The following is a 24,394-nucleotide window of genomic DNA, read 5'->3' on the forward strand; positions in this document are numbered from 1 at the left end:
TTGGAGATGATGCTAATGGCAACAGCTAACCACAGGACAGAAATGGCTGTCATACACGAACAACTGGAGTGAAGCCAAAATGTTGGTGCTGAAGAAGGTGCTGATTTGACAGCCCGTCCAAAAATACCGTTTTAGGCACGAGACACACGATTCATGGCGGAATGCGAAATCATATTTCACCTATCATTCTGGTGTTAAGGGCATATTATTTTATCCAGTTTTCTGTGATTGCTAGATAATTTAGCCACATATTGTTAGACACAATGGTATACAATTATCATTAGTTTTTTATTTCTCATTCGACATTTGTCGCTTCCGCACGAGGTTCAATGAGGGCAAAGCCTAAATTTGTTTACTCCGCTCTAGCGCCACACAGATGGTGGCTGGCTCCAAGAACTAGCGCTTTCTTCAGGGGGTGTCAGTTAAAAGTTAGACGCGAGGAAGAATATTACGAATTAATAAAGAAAAAGATCGAAGTGTTAGGAGACTACGACCTATTTCCAAGTTGGCTAGACAGAACGTCGCTGGAGTTCCAGATATAGCTGAAGTTTTGGGTGGGGGTATGTGCGTGACGCAGCCTATTGCGCTTAATTAACGTCTGTTGCAACGGCAGACTACACGATGCTAAAAACTGTAAGTTAACCTAAAAGGATTAAAACTATTCAATTAATAAATTGTTTGTTGTACCATGAAACTTACTCCGCCAAAAAACGAGTTCGTCTAGAGAAATTTTTCCGAAGTCTAACCGTCCGTCCCGTAACAGTGGTACAACTCTGTTTTGGGAGTTGGCGTATCAATATCTGAGTGCCTTTATCGATTTGCCCAGAATTTCTCAATAGCTAAGTTGATTTACTACTAATACTACATCTGTTAGACCATCCGAATTCGTCTAAGGTGATTCTAAGTGAACAATCAATGCTCTTAGAAATAATTGAACTCTAACAACAACTTTCGTGATTGCAAAAAATGTTGTAAACTTGATTTTCTCAGCACTCGTCATATTCATCCAACTCGACAAGCATCGTTCGACACGTGTTGAAAACATCTTCCTTTTCTTGAAAGATGCTTAGACAACTATTTTCGTTCAACTTTGAAAACAAACCTCTATCAAAATCATTTTACGATTTATCACATGGCAGATGCAGTGGAGTGATAAATTTCATGAACATTGCTTCGATGTTGTCTGAAATGTGTGGTTTAGTAAATCAATCAATGGATGACGGTTGTTGTCCTCTTAAATACCTCATCTGCAAAGTTACCATTTACATCGCAAGCCAACACCATTTTGAGTTATAAATTTGAGAATTATCAAAATTGTTTTCCTTTAAGGTGAAGGTGAATCGAAGCCAAACCTCAAATTTTCAAGAGCACGAATCTGGAGAACCGAATACCCGTTTAAGCTGAAAACTTAATCGAATGGTCACCAAAAGCTTGAGACAAATCGATTAAGTTTTTAGCCTAAACGGATGTTTGGTTCTCCAGATTTGTGGCATTACCCGTATTCTTAGTGTACAGTGCATGCCGCATTACTCCAGTTCTATTGATAGGTAATGAAGCATCGATTTCTCTACAGTTCTTGTTTTGATTCTTCAGAGATTGATACAAATCAAATGTGATGAAAAGGTCCCGCTATTTACACCCTTCATAGAGACTTACATCTCAGCGAAGGCGCGCCCCTTAGCAAACATAAACGATTTAATTTTTGAGTAATCAAATCGGTACTACTGATAATTGACCATGCAACGGAACTCTACGTCCATCCTTGTTTCGCTTTTAGTTTAGTCCCAAAAAATACTAGAAAAAAAAAAGATTTTGTACTAGCAGCTAAACCGTATCAAGCTAGAAAATTTGTTTAGTAATCAGAATTCACGTGAGCCCTTGAATTACCAGTACTCAAAAGTCCTTGCTGAGTTGATACTCATGATTGTTATCCTGGCTTCAAGTGTAGTCTCTGGACTGACCAACTCCGAGTCTTTAACCATCTGCTAGGTAAAATAGATTCAAATTTAGAAGCTGTTGCCAGTAACAAGGACTTTGTACCGCGAATCCTTGAATTACCAGAACATATTACCCTAGCCCGACAAACAAGATCCCGACTAAGGGTACATAACAAAATTATATCAGCATATGTTATTATGTTATAAGGTTTTTTCGAACATATGTTGATACAATTTTGATGCAGGATGTTGTTAAAATAACTAAAATTATAACAAAAAGTGTATGAATAGTAACATAAACATAACAAAATGTGTTTTAATTCTATCAAAAACATATCAAACCAAGTTATAATGTTTGATACAAAGTATCAAAATTATAATACTGTTAGATTTGCGATAATATTGTATATTATTGAAATGCATATATGCATAAATGCATATATGCATATATGTTATAACTATCTATTTAAGTTGTTAAAAATGAACAAAAAAATATCTTAAAAGGAAATAAATCACATTATGTTATATTTCTGTTTTATTATGTTCTATGGATAACGAAGCCTAACAAAATTATATCATAATATGATGTGCATATCATATTCTGATAAAATTTTATTATATTTTTGTTACAAGCCTCTAGTCGGGATGAGACTAGGGTCCAAATTGGTAGATCTTACCCCGTAACGAACCACAAAAAGGTGATCTACCCGCGTTACGGGAATCTCAAAAACGCTTAACATCATCCACCAGAATAAAGATCAGATATCTTACCTGAATAACATGTAAAAATAAATAATTATATAATATGCTACGATAGTTCATCTTCATGACATTACTTCAAACCGGAATTATCCCATGGTCTCAGCTTTGTGGCGTTATGAGTACTTCCAGCTATTTTGCCATTTTTGACCATGTTTAACATGTGTACGCTATTTGACAAGCACGATGCCCTGTAGTTTTCGCGTGAAATATGTGGTATAGCTTTCATGGTTTTCGTCTCTCTTCATGAAGAACCTGGCTATGTCCATGAAGTAAGAATTCTAAAAATGACAACATTGTAAATATAATATAAAAATTTAATACATACCATGAGATCCAATTGTATTCAATGGTCGTGAATTTGAAATGTGAATTTAAATAACTTAAAAATGAAACGTGAAACAAGGTTTTGCGGTATAAGAGCTATTGAGCCTATAAGTTGACCAACCTCTATTGGTGGTTTAAAATTATCGCATCACGGTCGATATGATTCTGATTTAACGATTTATTGAAAGCATGAAGTGCAGAAATCGAACCACCATTCCCCGTTGAAACCCATATTTGCATCCATCTAGCCGGAAAGCAACGTCCCATTATCCAATGCCGGATGTCCGTCCCTGTTATTGCTGTTCGTTTGCCAAAAATCCATCCGCTCAGGCTATCACCATTTCAATTAAACTGAAATTGCCCCATTACAGCGCAAATCTGCGATAACCGCAACCCAACAACGCCAACGCCAATTCCCGGCCTCCAGCAGCTTCAGCCAGTCCACAGTTCTTCTTGGAGCAGAGTCGACAATCCGACAATATCCCAGAGCTGTCGTCAGGATTCAACTTCATCTACGGTCCCAGTGCCGTCAGCCCACGCTGCTGTTGATGTTGATCCCGGTCAGAAACGATGGGATGATAATCGCGCTGCAGTGGCCGACATTGGCCACTGTCATCAACTACTGCGCCGGGATGATGATTATTTTAAAACAAATTTAACGGATGATAAATTTTTGAGCGAAAACGTAAATATTGCAAGTAATTTAGGCGGTGGCCAATGGGGACAGCAACAGCAGCCGAGCCGCAGCCAACTTCGACCGAACACTAGCGATGACCCTCGGGGCTGTAACAGGGTCAACAGATTCCATATGGCGCCATCCATCGCGGTGCAAAATTTCGATCCCCTGCATAAATCAATCGACGCGTTTTTGGCCGCCGAACGTGAAGCGTCACCCATGGGCAAGAGGTAAATGCGTTCATGAATGTTCAAGTACACAGTGCATCGCACAAAATGTGAATAAATGTTTTAATTCAATTTCTGAAAGTACACACCCATACTAGCAAACCCTATTTGGGTTTTTTAAAGTTTAGTTCGAAGTTTGCTGTTAGACCCTCTTTAATATTCCAGCTTGATTTTTTCTTAGTGTAGTAATTGGTAATACATATCTCAATGTCACTTTCGTACGAAATGTTCTTCACACACAGAGGCACAACATTTTGCACATTATAAAGTAATATTGTTCTACGATTTTAATTGTGCTAACTGATTTGATGTGAAAGTATTTTTATTTGAAAATTGTGCGATGAAAACATTTTCAATTTTCCCAGAGACGTTTCCAAATTTCATGGGTGCATTCATATGACTGCCTTCCCTAATTGCAGCATCATGACGACCAAAGCGGCTTCACCTTCTTCCCCTCCACCAGTGCCACCACCGCCCCAAGAATTCGAAAATAGCACCCGCTTCGTCAGCTTCACCGACGGAGAGTTTATTTTTGGCCCATACGATGCACGGTCCGAGGAATTTCAGCGATTCGACCTATGGGATGGTGATTTTCACAAGCGCCAGGATCGCCACTGTCACCATCACAGGTCGTGTAAGAAACGGTCACCCAGCGGAACGTCAGATGGCAGCACTAACAGCAGTAGCACCCTGTGTCTCGAGTGCCAATGCCAGCGCAGTTCGGTGACCAGCAGTGAAACGTTGAAAGAGGCCGAAAAAGAGTCTGGGACCGAAACGCCTAAATTGCTGCAAAAGCCGAAACCTAGTCAGGTGGAAAATTATGATGACACAACGAAAAACGGTAGGTCGGCCATTTACAGTCACCACCATCGCTCTGTCACGGCACTACACTACACTAAAACAGTATTGCATCGAGGAGACACGACGACGTGACGCACTGCAAGTGGCCCAATATATCGGAGCAAACTCTTCACGAATGGTTGCACACTTAACGGTTGAGTTTGCGTTGGAAAATAAACTTGAATTGGTACCAATTTAACAGAATTTTGGGGCGTTTGGCGATGAAGTAGTGTACACAATTTGCACATTTTTTTTCGAGTGACTTATCGTTGAATGACATTGGATTGATGCTGTGAGAATCTCACTTCAGTGAGACTTAATTGAGGTATTCGATTGCTGTTGGTATTGAACTACTATTGAAAAAATTCACTTTTATATGAAAATTTATTATTTCTTATTTATGTATTACAATCTTCTTCTTCTTCTTGGCATTAACGTCCTCACGAGGACAGAGCCTGCTTCTCAGCTTAGTGTTCTTAAGAGCACTTCCACAGTTGTTAACTGAGAGCTTTCTTTGCCAAAGATGCCATTTTCGCATTCGTATATCGTGTGGCAGGTACGATTATACTCTATGCCCAGGGAAGTCAAGGATATTTCCATTACGAAAAGATCCTGGACCGACCGGGATTCGAACCCAGACACCTTCAGCATGACTTTGCTTTGTAGCCGCGGACTCTAACCACTCGGCTAACGAAGGCCCCAGGTATTACAATACCTGATCAAATTAACAGTTTGGTGGTGTAAAGATGGACAAATTATGGGTGAAATTATGAAAAAATTGGGGTGTGTTCGCGCCAACGCGAAGTTTCCGTTTTGTCTATGAGTCCTTCCCACCCCTGCCCTACTAATCTCGAGCCGCCGCGAGTATATCGGCCTCCAATACCAAGCTAACAACCACCTCAATTTGCCCACACACACCACTTCGATAGTTTTGCTTGTTTCCCATTTCCATCCATTCGAGCGACAAGATCGAACGTGTACCTGCACGCATGCAAGCCGACCATCCATCCATCCCAGTTATGTATTGCGTGAAGAAACCCGCCCGAGAATCACACCACCATCAGCGAGCAGATCGATTGCAGCATCCCAGCAGGCTCGGATTGGGGGGGGTGCCAAGGGGGCAAATGCCCCGGGCCCCCCGATCAAGGGGGCCCCCCGAGAAGTGAAAAGAGTGAAGCAATATCCAACGAATTATTTTTTACATTGACGATTTTAATTTTAAAATACAAATCCGATGCGATTGACATTTCGGAAGGTACACGGAAAACAAAATTCACTCTACATTTGAGTTTAATCCAAAAGGTGTGACAAAATCTCAAAAAATCAGAAATAAAATGTTTTTTGGCCGTAAACCAAAGTAAAGCTTCTAAAAATTGAGTAAACATGTGTTTCTGGCCTAAGTAGAAACATTTGGTATTGAAATTTAGACAGGGCTTTAGGACTCTATTCTACCGAAAAATCGATATATCCATATGCCATTGTACTCCTTTTCCCGACTGATTTTTAAAATTTTGTGTTATCATTTTCATCAGTATTCGGTTCATTTTTTTTCATAACCTGAAAGTTTCAAAATATTCTATCTGTGCACTTTTGATTTATTGTTTAGTTATTGTTCATACTAAGAGACAGTTTTATGACTGCACAAAATGTATAGAAGCATAATTCATCGATAGCATATTTCAAAACTTTCGGTTATGAAAATATTAACCGTACACTGATCTCTAGCGAGAAAAAAATCCAATGCATTCGATTTTTATAACCTGCTGGTTCAGACAGAGTCTATAATTTACTATAATTCAGACCCAATTCCACAAAATTTGTTTAGATATTGCAATTTAAACTAAGACGTTAGAATTTAGCACAATTTTACCCAAATCTACAGAATTTAAATACATCAATATTTTTTCCGATCCCTGAATTACTAGTCCAAGATAATTTTGCTGTGGTCTTTGCAAGATTTCCGCTGGACGGCTATCTACAGGGTTGTCTAAGCGTGCATAATGCTTCAAAACTTTTGTCAATATCTGTAACATGAAAATTCTAAAGCAATTTCGAAAGTTGTTTTTAAACGAGAGTGAAGTTCATGTAGGAAATCAGAAAAAATACACAATAAATCGATTTGCATTGCTTTAATTACGACTGTCGTTCAACTCTATTAAATTGAAATATCTGCAGCAAAATAAAAATAAATAAATAAGTAAATATAATATTTGCTATTGTTATAAATATCTCAATGATGACGAATCATAGTCTTGATTTCAACTGGAAACTTTTTAACTTTAGACTTGATTCAGTCAGAATTCAATCTCATAAAATATTATGCATGGGTTTTCAAGTATTTTATTCAGACAATTTTTTTATGCAACATTCACGAAGTGATAAAGAGTTTAGTCAAATTTGAGAAATATTACATTTTTTGGAGTTTTCCGGATCTTTAAATTTTATAATATTAAACTTTCCTATGATAAGCGTTTTCTGTTAATTTAGTACCAAGGACCCCCGTCAAGAGGTCTGACCCGGGCCCCCCGAAGCCCAAATCCGGCACTGCATCCCAGTACATGAGAGGTACACTGAGGCAAAAAAAACTTAATAATTTCTTAAGGAATAATTATGATTTGGCGTTACAACGATTATTGTTGAAATTTTTAAGTTTTACTTATGATTTTGGTGAAGAATTTCAGTAATAAATTTCATAAGTCAATCAATGAAATCCAGTAATAAACGCAATGATTTTAACCTTAATACGAATTATCAATCGATAATGTTGTTCGCCTTTTATTTCAGGCGTGCACAAAAATTGACATGTTATGATATCATGTGATCTATTATCGATTAACTTGTAGCCAACATCGAAAGCGGAGTAGTTCTTCTAGCGATTGCTATGATAATTATTTCAAGTAATTGTTGTTAAAGAATTCAAAGCTCTCACTTATGAAACTTATGATCCCATTTTCGAAATGTTTAAGCGTGCAATGAAACCATAATTTGGCTGGTCCATAAGTCTTGATTTATGGAAAACCTAAGTATTTTTGCCTCAGTGTAGTGGAAGTTTCCACCATCGCAACCCCACTGCTGCGTATGCAATGTTTGCGTCTACCTGCCACCTATTTAGGGAACTTGCGTGCGCAGCTCTGAATTCAGTTTTCATTCAACCTTTGTACTATTAACATCGAAGAGAAGAAATACAGTAGTAGTTAAGTGATCAAACCGCCTTTCCCTCCACCAGTGGAAACCTAACAGCCTTTTCCAAGGCTAGAGTTGCAAGACCCCCCTCCAGTCGAGCTATCGGTCCTGTGCCCTGTTGCTCCCGGCAACAGGTGGACGGAAGATCATCCGATCGTTCCGTTCCCGCTCATCCGAGCAAAAGTCCCAGTTGCACGCCGCAACAGGGTGGGTAATGTATGTTACATCACCGCGGGGTTCACGTAGAACTACTATGGACACAACTTCGATCAATTCTGGGTCAGACACTTAAAACAGTGTGGTAGCTTTTTGCAGATGATAAGATGTTTGATGATATATGGTAGGTGCTGTGATTGTGACAATAAGGGAGATCTGTCATTTGGTTTGGAAGCTTTTTCGGAGTTTCGAATTCCAATATAAAATACTCTAAAATGGATTTGATTTGATTATGATGTTTGAATGACAGTGAAGTTTGGGTATGAGTGTAGTGAAAGATTAATAATAATTTGTCATGTGTATGAATTTGTAAGTGCCCTTGTTTTGTGTTGTTATTGATCGGATGAAGTTTTCAGAAATAAACTCTTTTTGGACTCATATTGGTGGTCCTGAAAAGGACCATTTGTCGTTCTGTGGTTCCGAGAACCAGTGTTTGGTGTTCCAGGAATAATCCAGTGATGTGCTAAATGATTGAGTTTGTTTGTTTGGTCATCACTTCCTTGTGTTGTTTGTCTCACTCAGTGCAAGGAATTCTACACTGGTCAGAATTTGGTCTGTAGCAATATCCTTTGCAAGAGCATTTAGGTGCTGTACATTGATACTCATCAATGCGCAGGCAGGGCCGCAATGATCCAGTATTTCACGCAGTTCGTCTCCAAGCGTCCGTAATCGATGATTGCCCAAGCGCTGCAGCTGGTTCCTCAACTCAACCCTCTTGGGAAAATTGCTGCCTTTGGCGTGATGGAACTTGAAAGAATTGGTAGAGTTTGACAAAAATAGTCCTTGCAGTGAAGTAACCCGCGACAAACCAACATATACCAATTGCTGATGCTGGCTTTTGTCATAGTTGTACACGACCTCGGGGAAAGTTCCACCTTGCGACTTATGAACAGTAAAAGCACAGGCAATAACCACCAGAAACTGAATGCGTTTCCATTTGATTATACCGCTCAGTTTAATATTAAACTAATAATTGTCTATACAGGAGTGATATTGGAATTTCAAAACCAAGAGCGTTACGTTGGCTGAAATATTTTAAACTCTTATAAATTTTTGCTGGCTTAGCGGAATTCCATGATTAATACCTCAATCGAAAGACAAGGCATAAAAGGGTCATGTAGTTTAATCACTGAATCCCACATACCTGCCCAAATAGTTTAATATCTGTTTTAAAAGAGAACGTTGATTTCAAGCAAATCTATAAATAGAAGTGCTAGAGAAAAATTGACGTCATTTGCTTTTCACTCTCCGATTGGATCGCATCTCAGCAGGCAACAGATCGGCTTGCTCTGACCGGGCGGGCTTCTCAGGCACATACATCGATAGCGAAAGACCAACAATCCGCTCCGAACGAGATGGTTGTGGCCGCCATCGCAGTCCTAAACTGTGACTGTGGCTGGCATCCGAGAAGAAGGAGGAGAAAAAGAAGGCAGTTCCTAAGCAAAACCCCACCAAGTTTCAAAGACCGCCGTGATGAAGAAGACCCCGAAGAAGCCGGAACCGCAAATCTCATTGGGCGAGGAGGATTTCTAGATGTGCGCCTTCAAAATGTGCCTGTGTTACATTGCTCGAATTTAACAATTCAATCGGCCCTTTTCAGATCCAACAAGTGTATACTGAAGAGTTATTTGTGTTATGTTTTCGAGGACGCTGCTGCAGTGCCGTCGGGATGCAATAACAGCATAACGCTCATCTTGTGCATCCCTTACCAAGCCATCAATTTCATATGGCCTATTTCCTATTTATCCTACTTCTTCGCTTTCTGATCTGAGAACTAGGCTTTATGACAACCACAGGGATTAAGTCGAAATCTGGAAACGTAGCTCAATCTTGAGCGATTCCACATACCCGAAGATTGACAGCTTTTCGGATCTGCCGATCATGAGGCTTCTTGTAGTGGTTCCTAACAGGATTGTATATTGACTGTACCGATGCTGCGATTATCACGATTAGCTTTTGCTAGCTCGAAAGTTTAAATGAAATGAACCGATTCAGTTGAATGCAGTATGTTTTACACAATTTGAATAGCAGACGATGTTCCTCCCTTTCGTATTCTTCGCCTTCTTCTGATCAACCAATCTAGGACATAAGGTATATGGAATTGATGTCTTGGTTAGGGATTTGAGATTAGAAAACCAATACAAGCGTTAATATGAATGCTTAGCTTTATATAATATGCTATAAATAAATTGCAATGGATTTCTTTATTGAAATTAATATGTAGAAAAAATTCAGATCGATAGATGCGTATTACAACTGCACAACAAACAGTATCGTGAACAGTATTTAACAGCTGTCGTAATTTTAATACATTTCCCAATTTACGTTCTTGAGAATTACGGAAGTGTTCCCCCATATTATAAATAAACGATGCTGTTAGAAATGCCATACAATGCTGAGTACTATGATGTTGTTACGGTCTGACGGCGCTGCAGCGGCGTCCATGGGTAAATTCTCAAATTTCATTAGATTATGTGGGGTAAATTATGTGAATCAAACCAAGTTTTGTACAATACCGCCAGATTAAGATTATGATAGATAAATCAGGAAATATTATTCAATAAACCCTTTAAAGAACGTTTGTATGCTTTCTCAGGTGAATAGCACTACGGGATATTATCAGTTGATTGCCATGGTTAAGCAGGGAAACTCCAACGAACGTTTATATGTGAATAAGTTCTCTGTTAATACGACAAACCAGCTGAATCTTTCATGGGTGCACAACAGCAACAGGGTAGCGGATCACAGGGATTTAGTTAAAATCTGGAAACGTAGCTCAACCTAGAAATCTCGAGCGATTTCACAAACCAGATGCTGGATTGGCAGATTGGAGATTAACAGCTCAGCAGGTTTTTAGCAGCGAGAAGTACGCTAAGCAAGTTCGGAGGAGCTCTTACCAGCTCGAAAGCGGAAATGGAATGAAACTGAATCCGACGAAGGAAGCATGTTTTATAACCTTGCAATAGCAGATGATGCTCCTCCCTTTTGTGCTGTTCGCTTTCTGATCGACCAATCTGCGAAATGAGTATGTGCCAATAATGTGTTGGGCTTGCAATTACCTGAAAATTCCGGAGAATGCTAATGCGTGAGAAATTGGTCGAACATGAGTTGTTGGAAGGGTTGACATTAACTAAATATTCAATACGAGCTATTGATAATCAACAGTTTTCTTTAATATGAAGGTAAATTTCTGATCCATGGGTGCCGAAACGATGAAAATTGTTCAATGAGAATGTCTTGTCAAAAGCCTTCTAAATATGTCGCATTTTTGTTACATGTGATAATTTTCCTAATCAAAGTGTTCCCACACGGTGAAAAGAAGCAAGGTATTATACTCCGAAAAATGGCATTTGGTAGTGACGTCATTCCTCTCGTTGCACTCGAACGAGTGCAAAAGAAAGCAAGGCTTGCTCTCTTTTACTATCCTGTAAGCCTCATGCTTGGCGATAGGAATGACGACACATATTTTGATTGAAAACCATTGTTTACACGTGGGAATAGCCTACCTTATTGAGTATACCGTGGTTTACCCATAAAATATGGAACATCAAAGACGCTGTTAGAAATGTCACTCTATTTTACAATCGTTGTGAAATGTTGAGCACTCACCCCGACGGCACTGCAGCAGCGTTCGCGAATACAGTCTCAAATTGTTGAGTCATAATTTATTCATGAAAAATGAAATTTTGTATGAAGCTTTGAAATTGATTTAGGAATATAAGAAGTCATAAATGAAGTCGGAAATATTTCTCTTTAAACTCTTTTTCACTAATTTGATGGCTCTGAAAAGGGCCGATGGCTTTGTTAGCTTTGATGCTCTTACAGATAAATAACACTGTGGGATGTTATTAGTTGATTGCCATGTTCAAACGGGGAATCCTCAACTCGAATGTATAAATTTAAGCAAGTTATTTGCTTATACGACGAACCAGCTGAATGTTTCGTGGCGTGGATGGCTCAAAACAGCAACGGTTAGTGGATCACCGGGATTCAGTCGAAATCTGGAAACGTTGCTCTCTCTTGAAATCTTGAGCGATTTCACTAGTCCAACGCTCGACTAGTAGCTCCTCGGGCTAGCAACTCAGGGGGCTTCTGGTATTTGTTCCTAACGGGATTGCTTCTTGACCACCAATGCTGATTTTTCCACGAGTCGAAATCTTGCAGCGCGGGTCAAAAGCTCCTCGCTCGATGAAATTTGCGGCGGCAATGACGATGGCTGACTGAACGCAAACAAGCGGTGAACCGCAAAGCGAGAATGACTCGCCCGACCCTGTTCACGGTTCGACCGCAAATTCTCCTGTGGACTGCTCCCTCTTCTTCTTGGCGGCGGCAGCGGTGATGGCTTTGGCTTCGAACGACATCTTCTCTCGCTCGCTCGACAGTTTGATTTGAGCGAAGCAAGACAAACGGGGAGGTTCCTCGCTATCGATGTCTGTGCCTGAGAAGCCCGCCCGGTCAGAGCAAGCCGACCTGTTGCCTGCTGAGATTAGCGTTGGGCAAATTTGACAGGAACATCGATGTTACTGAATCGATGTAAGTTTGATATGTCGAATCGATTCACCGATTTAATCGAATCATTTGAATCGATGTTTTTGAATCGATTCGATTTTTAAGCTCATAGAAAAATGTACCAAAACAAGCTCTCAAAATAAGATCAAATGCAATTTTATATGATTTCCAATACCTTCAATTGAATGACGTTATGAATTGATAATCATTTATTAAGTACTTCAAGGTTAATTCAAAACTAAGTTTATGGTTCATCAACTCATTGAAAAATTCTAATCAATTTCATTCTTTTGAATCGAAACAAAAAATCGAATGAAGAAAATCGATTCACTCAACTTTGGGTGCTTCTAACATCGATTCAAAAAATCGATTAATCGGAACAAAAAAATCGATTTTTGGAACATCGATTCAAAATCGCCCATCGCTAGCTGAGATGCGATCCGATCGGAGAGTGAAAAACAAATGACGTCAACTTTTCTCTAGCACCCCTATTTATAGTTTTGCTTGAAATCAACGTTCTCTTTTAAAGTAGTTATTAAACTATTTGGACAGGTATGTGGGATTCAGTAAGTAAATGACATGAACCTTTGATGCTTTGTCTTTCGATTGGGTTGCTAATCAAAGAATTGCGTTAAGCCAGCAAAAAGTTATAATCGTTTAAAATATTTCATGCCAACGTAACGCTCTTGGTTTTGAAATTCCAATTTCACTCCTGTAAAGAGAAGAAAGACGTAGTTCTACGTCAAAAAATCCACGTGCTTGGCTGGGATTTGAACCCAGGACTCTTGTACGCTGAACGAGCGCATTACCAACTAAGCTACCGAGCCACTTGGTGACCCAATAACTGAGTTGCTTACAAGTTTAGAATTTAAATCCTCACAGACCACGCAGACCCTTTTCATAACCCACATCCATCCATCTCATGTTACTACACACGCGCGCAAAGCGAGTGCGATTTGTTTTAGTGTTGAAACTGTTTGCCTATAATACCTACATCGCTTCCACAACAACTGCTTTGTGGAAGAGTAAAGATGCGGGAAGGCTAACAACGTGTCGTTTTCACTCAAATGACGACATGACTACTACAAAGAGGCGGTAACACTTTAATATAAGCGTCAATTTATAAAATATTATTGCCAGATGCGAAAGACGATTTGGGAAAGAATGGTTTGCCATCGGTTTGTATCAGCATCATTCACTGCAATACTGCTGGAAAATTGCAGGTTTTCACTGATCAAAGCTTAATACGATGGACACTAGCATCACCCTACTGAAACTATTTTGGCGGATTGCAAATCACAAAACAAGCGACCGTTATCTGCGGATTAAAGTTACCGGGAACATTAAGTCGAACCCAAACATCTCGGACCGCAATTTGGCCAAAAAGTTCAGTGCCGCACGCAGTACTGTTCAACGGATTTGTCTCCGGAAATTGAAGGCTCCGGACATACCATATCTGTAGAAATCCAAAAAGAGATCAAAAGCAGATCAATGAAGGCCAGAATCCGTACCAGCAAATTTCAAGTTTTTTCTGATGGATGAGGAAATCTACGTGAACCCTCAACGCAACTAATTGTACCCAGATCAATCATTGACGAAATTTGAGCTATTATGGAGAGGAAGCTTTATGCGAACAGCAATATCACCAATAACTTCAACGAACTGAAAACTAAATGGAATGCGCTTGCCAATACGGTGAATGAGATTACTATATGTGCCATTTAATGAACCATATTCCGGGAAAAAAAAAAGAAAATTTCTCCTAAATCGGAATGATGTTTTTAATTTTTTACTTTTACGTTACTTAGTTTCTGTACAATACTGCACATAACTGCAAAACAGTCACATTCGACATTTTTGTCGGTTTCGAGTTAATACCGTGGAGAGTCATCAAATGATAAATACTTTCGATAAATTTACTGAAATCTGTGAGATTGTTCTAGAAAATTCGTAATTGGTAATTACAGTGATACCTCCATGAGTCGATGTTCCATGACTCGATATCGACTCATGGAACCATACTAAAAACCAAATTTCATGGTTACTATGATGGTCCCTAGAAGCAGCTTTCCAAAGGATTGCTGTTCCATTGCTCGATATTTCCATGAGTCGATGGTCCCTTCAATATCGACTCATGGAGGTTTCACTGTATAATCGATTATTATGATGATTATGATTATGATGTTTTGTAGAGCAAATATTAATATATACCTTGTTTGAATAAACAGAGTTACAGTTGCTGATTGAGATAGCAGTCAGTATCTGTCTAGTAAATGGCAAAAACTATTGTTACAAAACCTGCAAGAATGATATCCTTTTACTTGATAACGAAATAGTTATTTTTTTGCTATTCCGTTGCTTATTAGCCTAAATGAGCAACATAACGGCCTACTTTTCCTAACAAAAGAAACAGAACTGAAAAGTGCTACTTTTCAGCACTGTTTTGGGTACTGAAAAGTAACACTTTTCAGCACTGTTTTGAGAATCGCCAATTGAATATCTGAATGGCTTATACAGCCATCTTTCGAATTGTTTCGTATTCACCAATGACAATCTACTTGCCCTACATCCATTAGACCAGTGTTTCCCAAACTTTTTTGACTTTCGCCCCCTTGAGACCAATATTTTTTGGAATCGCCCCCCTGATACGAAATTTAATCATTTGTATTAAGTAGTAAACTTAGGTTGGACTATTGATCCAAATCTCATCATAAGTGTATCGAAAATTGGTCAAATTTAAAGGGTGTAGTAGTCAATCATAATACTTCATTTAAAATACCCCAAAGAGAATGTCTTCTACTTGTATATCCATAAAAGAGTTGTGCAATATCTATATTATGCATCAATTGTTTTCGTATCAAGAAATTTATTATTTTGGCTACTGTTCGATCAACGAAACAATTGTAGTTCACTTTGCTTTTTTTGTCTTCTTTCAAAAGTTTATTAAGTTGTAGAAATACATTTAAGAATTTGTTTAATACATTTTCGGTAGTTCTGGAAACAGCCCAATCTAAAGTCTGTTCTGATTTAAAATTCATACATTTCGAAAAGATTTGTACAAATTTGCAAAAAATTATCGCAAATATAAAAATAATATAAAGATAAAAAATATAAGTAAACTCAGACTATTCTTCAACTTCCCATTTACCGAAATATAACGTTCAGCGCTATGCATTTTTATGACACCAAGGCCTATTTTAAAAAACAAAATATCAAAATGAGTAGTGAAACAAATGCGTGAGAAGCAATAAAAACTTAATCTGCCCTATTCCAAAGATCGCCAAAAAGCTACCAAACATTACATTAAACTTGGAAATAAATTTAAAATATCGCTAGAAGTTCTCACATATTTTCTTCTTTCAAAATACATTAAATGTTATATTAGTCAGAAACCATTCAGATCTCAATTAAAATCGTCAAATTTGTCTATCATAATCAAGCGCGTTTAGAGGCACACACAAGAACAGATGAAATAGTTAGGAGTTAAATATATATTTTTTTTTTCAGATGTAGATGCTTTCATTGAAATATGAGTGTCTCTTACAAACTTTGAATTAATTATTGTTTTTCAATTGCTGTCATACCATAATTTTCGCCCCCTTTCTAACATTTTCGCCCCCCAAATTTAGTTTTATAAATTTTCGCCCCCTTGCACCTGAAAATCGCCCCCGGGGGGCGAATTCGCCCACTTCGGGAATCACTGCATTAGACAATCCGAATACCATTCGTGTGTGCGATTCGGATTCGGCATCGGGTCGTCTAGCAAAAGTACGATGAGGTAGTAGAGTTCATAGCTTCCCAAACTTGAATTTTGCGACCCCCCAACGTCTCACCGGTTCGATTTTTATTGATAAAACGAGCGAGGAGACGAGAGGTCGGAGGGTCGCGAATGTCAAGTTTTGGAAACAATGATCTAGTTAATTCCCAAAAAGTCCGATACGTGCAGAAAACTTAGCACATGAATAGTGAGTGTACAATTTGGTATAAAATTCCATGCAGCATCTTACCTGGCCTTTCCTCGAGTATCTGTTAAATCTTGATCACCTCCACGCTTCAATCAATAAAGCGTGAAAATGTGTGACAGTCATATAGTATGTATGTATCACAGCCTACCTGATTAAAAAAAATATTGAGCCTGTACGACGCATGGATGACCACGTGGCTTCTTTTGAAATATGATTGTGATCCTAGATACAATCCGATCAAACGGTTTTTTCGTAATAGCAAAAAATGTTGTATGCAACTCGTTGCAAAACTCGTTTTTTTCAGCACTCGTCGTATTTATCCAACTCGGCGAGCCTCGTTGGATAAATGTACGACTCGTGCTGAAAAAATCATCATTTTGCAACTTGTTGCATAAATAACTATTACAATATCTCATCGAAATAGGCAATTTTTTATCACGCCAACCCGTCATGGAATAGAATACTTTCCCGCATTGAAAAGTGTTTGGTAATGACTCATTACGCAACGCATTTAAGTTGCGTAATGGTGCATTACGCAACGCTTTTCAGTAACGTAATGAAGCACATGATATTTAAACAACTATTCTTGGAAAAGAACGGAAGCGGTGCTCTTAAGATTTATGTAATTATCATTATTAGGACAAAATGGAGATTTTAAGAGAGTTCAATAAATTGTTATTCTTACTGTGGCTCTTTAATCTTCAGCTGAAAATGACTTCTCCTGCCGTTATTTGCACTGAGCTCGGAACAGACGACGAGTACCTCGCAAATGTTGGAACATCAACGCTGTAGTGTAATTTCTCATAATCTAGCCGCTCTTGTTTTTGACACAATGCTTGAAAGCATCTTCGTACCTTGTCTTATATTTCCCCGGTAAAAGACCCGTCGAAGCCTTTTACGCTGTCGACTCAATATCAATCAGAATCGGAATCGCCCATTGTTTTGAATAATGATGCTATCCGGAAAATGGTTTGAAAAAATATGACAATTGCTCAGTACAACATACTATGATCAGAATTTTTCAAACATGACTACGGATTGCCATGTAAATATTGATGAAAATAGTTTTAAAATTACTTCTCAAGTAACCTTTTATGAAATTGCAAAAAATGTTGTGCGCAACTCGTTACAGGACTCGATTTTTACAGCACTTATCGAATTGCGACTCGGCAAAGCTAGTTGGATAAACGTACGACTTGTGCTGGAAAAACCTTCATTCTGCACCTCGTTGCGTAAACTACTATTATGCAACAAGTTGCAAAATGATTTTTTTTTTTCAGCACGAGTTGTACATTTATCCAACGAGGCTCACCGAGTTGGATAAATATAACGAGTGCTGAAAAAATCGAGTTTTGCAACAAGTTGCATGCAACATTTTTTGCTATTACGAAAAATTCCGTTCCATTGAATTGTTTCTAAAAGCAAAATCATATTTCAAAAGTATGCACATGGCCTTCCATGCGACGCATAGACTCAGTAGTTTTCAATCAGGTAGGCTGTAACACAGCAGCCTGATCTTGAGTATGGCAGTCACAAATTTTCACGTTTCAATCGTCATTCTATTGATCTGATTTCGACGACGGACCAAGTAAAATGTCGCATGTCATTTCCGACTTATTTAAGTTATTACTCATGTGCCAAACTGCGGGCTCGAACCGTGATGAATCGTGATACGAACACCTGATGACCTGATTCTATATCAGAATGGCTCCATGAGTTCCATGAGTTGGATACAAATTGCCCAAAGGTTGCAGAAGCAGAAGTATGGTAAAACAAAACTAGTCATGGAGATACACAGGGCAGTTCAATTAATGCCTTATGAAGAGGCTCAGATATTTAGTTGGTGACTCCCATAACAGAGTTTTGTTTTTGCATTGTTTTTGTTGTGAGGAAAAGTAGGCCGTTATGTTGTTCATTTTCTTAATATAAATTGGCTTACATGCAACGTTATGGTAAAAACAACATTTATTCACTGAAACCTTTTTAAAAAATCGAAACGCAATGCATTACCTGAGCAAGCTGGCTAAGTAGGATTAGAACGGGACTTTAGTTTTAGTTAATACATAAGCTCCCAATCATATTTTTCAAATTTATTGTAAAAGATTGTTACAGACTTTTCTGCATCTACTTGGCATATCACACTATTTCCAAAATGATGACCAGAATTTTGCTAAAGTGTTTTCTTTATGGACTAAAGGCTCGAAACTAGGAACCACTCAAACTCAACCACACTTGATTTCAATTACATTGAAATTCATCACATCCCTCCTCGATGCAGTCACTAAAAGCCAAAATATCCATTCTAATCGAGCCTAATTCAGTTCCAGCCGGAAACCATCCAACCCTACTGCAGTCACCATCAGTACCGCTAGTGCCAGCCACCTACGAGAGGTGGGTCCACTTTGACAATGGAAATATCTCGCCACCCCCAGCAGCAGACCAGCATCGGTCGCCAACCCCGGTCCGGATACCAACCCCCTACCCAAGCCCAACCCACTCAGGCGAGCCAGATGATCAACCTCAATGCCACCAGAACGTTTTCGATCAATTCGCTGCGGCATTCGACGAGCATCAACCCCAATCGAAGCCCGCTTCGGTCGATTTTGTGGAGAACGTCCCCCTGATTGATGCCGTGCTCGATGATTTGCTGACGTTCTCCAAGACACTTGTCCTGCGGCAAAGCCCGGTCTTATCTTGTCCCAGGGATTTTCCTTTGGCCAAAGAACGTGAGGAGGCAAAAATTGTCGAGATAAATGACGATAATTTAATTAATTTATTAGCTGACGATGATGACAATAGTATTGCCACGAAAGGGGTCGACGAAACTGGCCGTGGTTTGGCCTCGGAGAGAAAAACTTTGCCTTCTAAGCAGGATTCCACGGAAGATGATGCCAGCGGCTTGGGATGGCAACAAGAAAATAGTGGCAATGAGAGCTTTCCAGAAGGAAAATGTGATCTGAATGCCAATGAGGGGCGGACACAGCTGGAGCCCAAGGACCATAACCGCTCGGCTGACGATTCAAAAGACGTGATAGACAATTATTTGAGCACGAGGCGAAATCACGAGGACATTTTCGCCAACGTTGCCATTTTCAACTGGAATCCACTGGACGTCTATCACCAGCATGGACTGTTTATGATCGATCCACGTTTTGCGCTGGCAGACCTACATGCCACCATTCCTGAGGATTTTTCCAGCACCACCCATGGTCAAGATGACAGTTATAACGAGCGCCAGTCGAGAGCTTCCAACGAAGGACACATGAGAAATGACGCACATTTAAATTCGCCAAAGCGTGAGTCGGCTTCCAATGCCACAGTGGAAAAATGTGGACCCAAAACGGCACCTAATTCAGGCAACTGATTGCGGTTTATTTAAAACCATGATATTGCATGGGAAAAAACTGGTGACAGTTTTATTCACCGGAATTATGTGGATATGCCCGTTATTCGCAACCAAATGATTTTCTTCTAGGTAGATGAACAGTTGCAACTGTTTACGGCTAACCAAATATATCAAATGTAGAATAATCTAGGTAATATGATGGAACACAATTCATTTATTTATTTATTCCGTAATCAGCCACATGAATTAAGTGCCGTTTGGGTCTACTTTTTCCCACTGTGCTATGATAGACATCCACCAATTTCAGCAGTCCAAATACAACAAGATGACGGAGATACAGCCGCTATTGGCACAGTAGGAATAACTGATGGCGCAGATCCGTCATCGGTGGACGTGAATTCATTTGCAACTCAACTAGCGGATCCAGCCACTGGCGACGGCTGTTTGCTCGAGAGCCATAAAATCCCAAACGACAGGGCCAGTGGCAGTAGAAGAAGTCCAGCAGCGGTGGACCATTTTTACGACTCAGCTCACGTTGAATATCCGGTGCGGGCAGACTTGTGCACCGCCACCATTCAGGAATGCCATCAATCGCCCAAGGAATCTGATTATGATAATGATCCGGCCAAGAACATCACCACCGGAAGCAGGAGGAGTAGCCGAGGTAGCAGTAATGGCAGCTGCAGCAGGAGAAGCAGCTTGCAACGGACGGAGATCTCCACCAGCAGCAGTACGGGACGAGATGAAACGGAAGGTATGACACTCAATGACGGTGTGATTTCGTTCCGTGTTCGTGCAGTGAATTACTACATATATTCAGCGTCCGATGTCTGTGAACGATGGCTATGTGGGTCTGTTTCTGTGGGATTTGTCGCTAAAATGAGAAGATTTTTTGATATGGACTCAATAAAAATGACACGAATGTCCGTTGTAAATAATAAGTGTCTTGTATACTGATAATTGTATTGAGAAAGTTCCTAATAAATATTGTATGTAATTTAAAATAAAAACCAATTTTGTTACATCGAATGTTCCTTCGTAGTTGACTTCACGATACAGCAAGTTCATGATCGAATGTTAACCCATTTTATTCAGTATATAATTAGGTTTGTGAATGAACATAATCACCCTCATTCTTGTTTACGGCGAATCCAACTTTCGATCGAATCCTATTCGTTCGCATCCATGGCCCATTTGATTTTGCTGGCGTAAACGGAAATGCAAAGAGCTTTTCCGATCGAAAGAGCATTCGAACTTAAACCAGAATAAGGGTGATTATCATTAAAACATGTGATTTTTACTCATTGAACTCGAATTCATGTTGGACTGAACACTCTACTTGAAGCACGGTGTATGAGAGAAAAATATGTTTGAAAAAAAGAGTATTTCCGAAACACCCAACAAATGAAGGGGGAGATCCCCCATTACCAGACACCTAAGCCAATAAATTCATAATTCAAAAACTATTTATTTTATGCGGTCTAGCGTAGAAAAATAATTTTGAAAATATAAATATGAATTTGAACATTGAAATTTGATGATGTATTTTGGTACATAATTGATCAATCTTAAAAGGCGGCACCCAATACCGATTTCTGTTAAGTTGAATATGTTTACTGTAGGAATAGTATTTTATTGACAAATCGATGCATTTGCAACATTCACAGGAGTAATTAAAATTTTATATAATCATATATCATGCAAAAAAAAAAAAATGTGTTGTTCTAAATTTTCATTCTGCTTATTATTATTCAATCTTTGATATCATGACGATAAAATCTATGAAAAATAGATATATTCGGAAGCACTGCTACAAAAATTACAAACATATCATGTAACAAATCAAGCTGCCAATACTGCAGCAGGTGTTAGACCTAAATTGTAGTTTGACCATATTTAGTTCATATATGGTACAAAATAAATTCTAACTTTCAAATGATGATGGTTTTCCAGTATGCTTGTGAAGTCAAAATTATTTTTCCATATTTAAAATCATCAATAAATAAATTCAAATTTAAGGTGATACGTCAACTTTTCATCGGGTTTTCAAAAAAAACGTGCGTAGGATGTGTTATTCTTATACACAATTTTGATTGGCCCATGATTTTTCAATGTTTCGACGGTGTCAGGTATTGTGTGCAGTCCGGTACCGTTTGTCTCAATTTTCCGAACATAACTCATATTCCAAGCACTCAATTTTTCACAGCAATTTCTTAAGAAAACCACTTAGAATTTCCTCGGGATGATCAATTGTTCTATGATTTGCTCTTTGCACATATAAGTTGTGAAAATATCAATTATTTATTCCCTTTGAAATCAGCACTGTTTGGAAGATGAGCCATGTCACAGTACACAGTAACCTCCATACACGTGATGGAATTCACGCCCTCGAAATTCAGTTTGCAATTTTGTACATCGACAACCAATAGACTACAAACAAAACATTTATGATAGAACTTATGCACGCCTATGTCAGCTATGTGCTAATTTTCCTTGGTTTTCTAGATCAGCCACGAATGCCGTGAGAATCAGGCCTTCAGATCTACAATGATATTTTGAAAGGATTATGAATAAGATTGTAGCTTTTATGGACATATTGAATTATATTCTACAAAGATATTAATACGAAAACTGTTTAAAGTTGTCCAAGAATTTCTTGTAGTATAGGTGCTTAATAGGGCGGTTCAGATTACAAACAAAGTAATAAAATGATTACTTCCATACAATCCTTACAATCCTTCAAATTCTTCTGTCAGGATTTCATTCATTTTTGTGAAGATTCAAAGCTGGCCCAAAATCATTGATGGTTTGTATGAAAATCTAAAGCATTTTAAAATTGGCCTTTGGGCTTGAGATTGAGATTGAAGAGAATAAAAAGATAAGATTTTAGTTTTGTACCTTTTAAACCCGGCCAAACAGCTTATCTATTGACTTTTAAAAATAATTCAAAAACCTCCATTTTTGGTACAGTACTGCAGATCTGCAAGTGGAATCAAAGGTTTATGAACAACATTAATACTCATTCAGGCTCTTGAAAATATATTCTTTCAAGTTTTGAGTTCAATGACCGTTTGAAGTTGTACAAGTACAATGATCTTTCGGTCAATTACGAACAAGGTAGATACAAATACGGTCTTATTTAAAACTCAACTAAGATTGCCGTTCAGCGTGATACAGGTTGAGCTTGAGCTTGGTTGGCTAATTGGGACTAACAGACGATGATGACTGCTTGGGACTAACAGATACCCCCAGCGTATGAGTGCTGATGATCTTCTTTTTTTGCCACGTCAGAATCCAGACTGATGAGGGGATGGGAGAGGAATAGATGGTGCACTTATACTGGCACTCTGTAAACCAGATATAAAAAAAAGATATATATATATATATACCCCTGCATCTACGTCAGTTTATGCGGGAAGGTATAGAGGTAGAGAGAAATTCGTGCTATAGGTAATGATGGAAGAATGAAACCGTAGGGAAAATTTTCCTTGTCCGAAACCAGGACCACAAATCATGGTTCCTGGAGTCATAATCATAATTCCCTCCGAAGCGTAACATCCTTAATGACAACACTAAACGGGGTGCCTTGCATCATTTTATTCATTTCGATCACCCTCATTTCAAAATGATAAAGTGGTAGTGAGGTATGATACAGGACTCTCAATCAGAAGGTTCTTGGTTCGAACCTCGCTCTAGCTTTTTATTTTTTTATGTTGTCGATCATAAACGGATGCGCGGCTCACGATTTTAGGAATGTGATACATGATTCCGGGCAATCCGCAACAAAAACATAACGGGTGTGTTGCGTTACGGCAATTTGACTCATGATATGCTGAGCCCAAATCATGGTGTATTTTCATAAGCTGAAAACACTCCGAAATCATGCTATCATGAGCCATAATTTTGTTTTTGGATTATGATTTCTACCCGTGTAATGCTTTGCACTTGTCATTTCAAAGTATGTCGTTATGCTCCTGTTACGCGGCGCTGTCATCAGAATATAGGAGCTTCAATTTTGCCGCTTTTTATACTTTGGCGCTAGTGTCACCATCAGAAATTGCCACTTGTCGCTAACGTTGCTTTGTGTGCCAATGTATGTTGAAGTTTGCTAGTGCCATCTTGTGGTCGAAACGAGTTTGTATGTCGCGCTGGCGGCGTTGGCGGCGCTGATGATGGACTCTTACCTTTACACATCATTTTGATGGAATTTTGTTCGAGCCTCCATATCTGTTCTCTGTGGTAAGCTCTCTCAGCTTAAATAATAAGGTTTATATGGACGCTAGCATATAAAATTATGTTCTACCAAGTTACACTTTGTCAAACGGCATTCAGTAAATTCTCATATGTAGATCTGAAGGTCAATGAAATCAAAACGACTTTGGACATATTGTATGAGTATGATCCTTAAA

At 38.8% G+C, this 24,394-nt stretch overlaps 1 protein-coding gene across 1 annotated transcript in view; it reads left to right on the plus strand.

The window, feature by feature from the left end:
- LOC5569145 overlaps positions 1-24,394 on the plus strand; it is a 298,989-nt gene that overhangs the window by 28,731 nt on the left and 245,864 nt on the right. Inside the window, exons 2-5 of the mRNA XM_021844044.1 lie at positions 3,395-3,929; positions 4,346-4,767; positions 18,961-19,935; positions 20,293-20,739. Of these exons, the coding sequence (XP_021699736.1) occupies positions 3,395-3,929; positions 4,346-4,767; positions 18,961-19,935; positions 20,293-20,739 (2,379 nt within the window). The remainder of the gene's footprint in view (positions 1-3,394; positions 3,930-4,345; positions 4,768-18,960; positions 19,936-20,292; positions 20,740-24,394) is intronic.

Source organism: Aedes aegypti, chromosome 2 (genome assembly GCF_002204515.2).
Source record: "Aedes aegypti strain LVP_AGWG chromosome 2, AaegL5.0 Primary Assembly, whole genome shotgun sequence".
NCBI classification, from domain to species: Eukaryota; Metazoa; Arthropoda; class Insecta; order Diptera; family Culicidae; genus Aedes; species Aedes aegypti.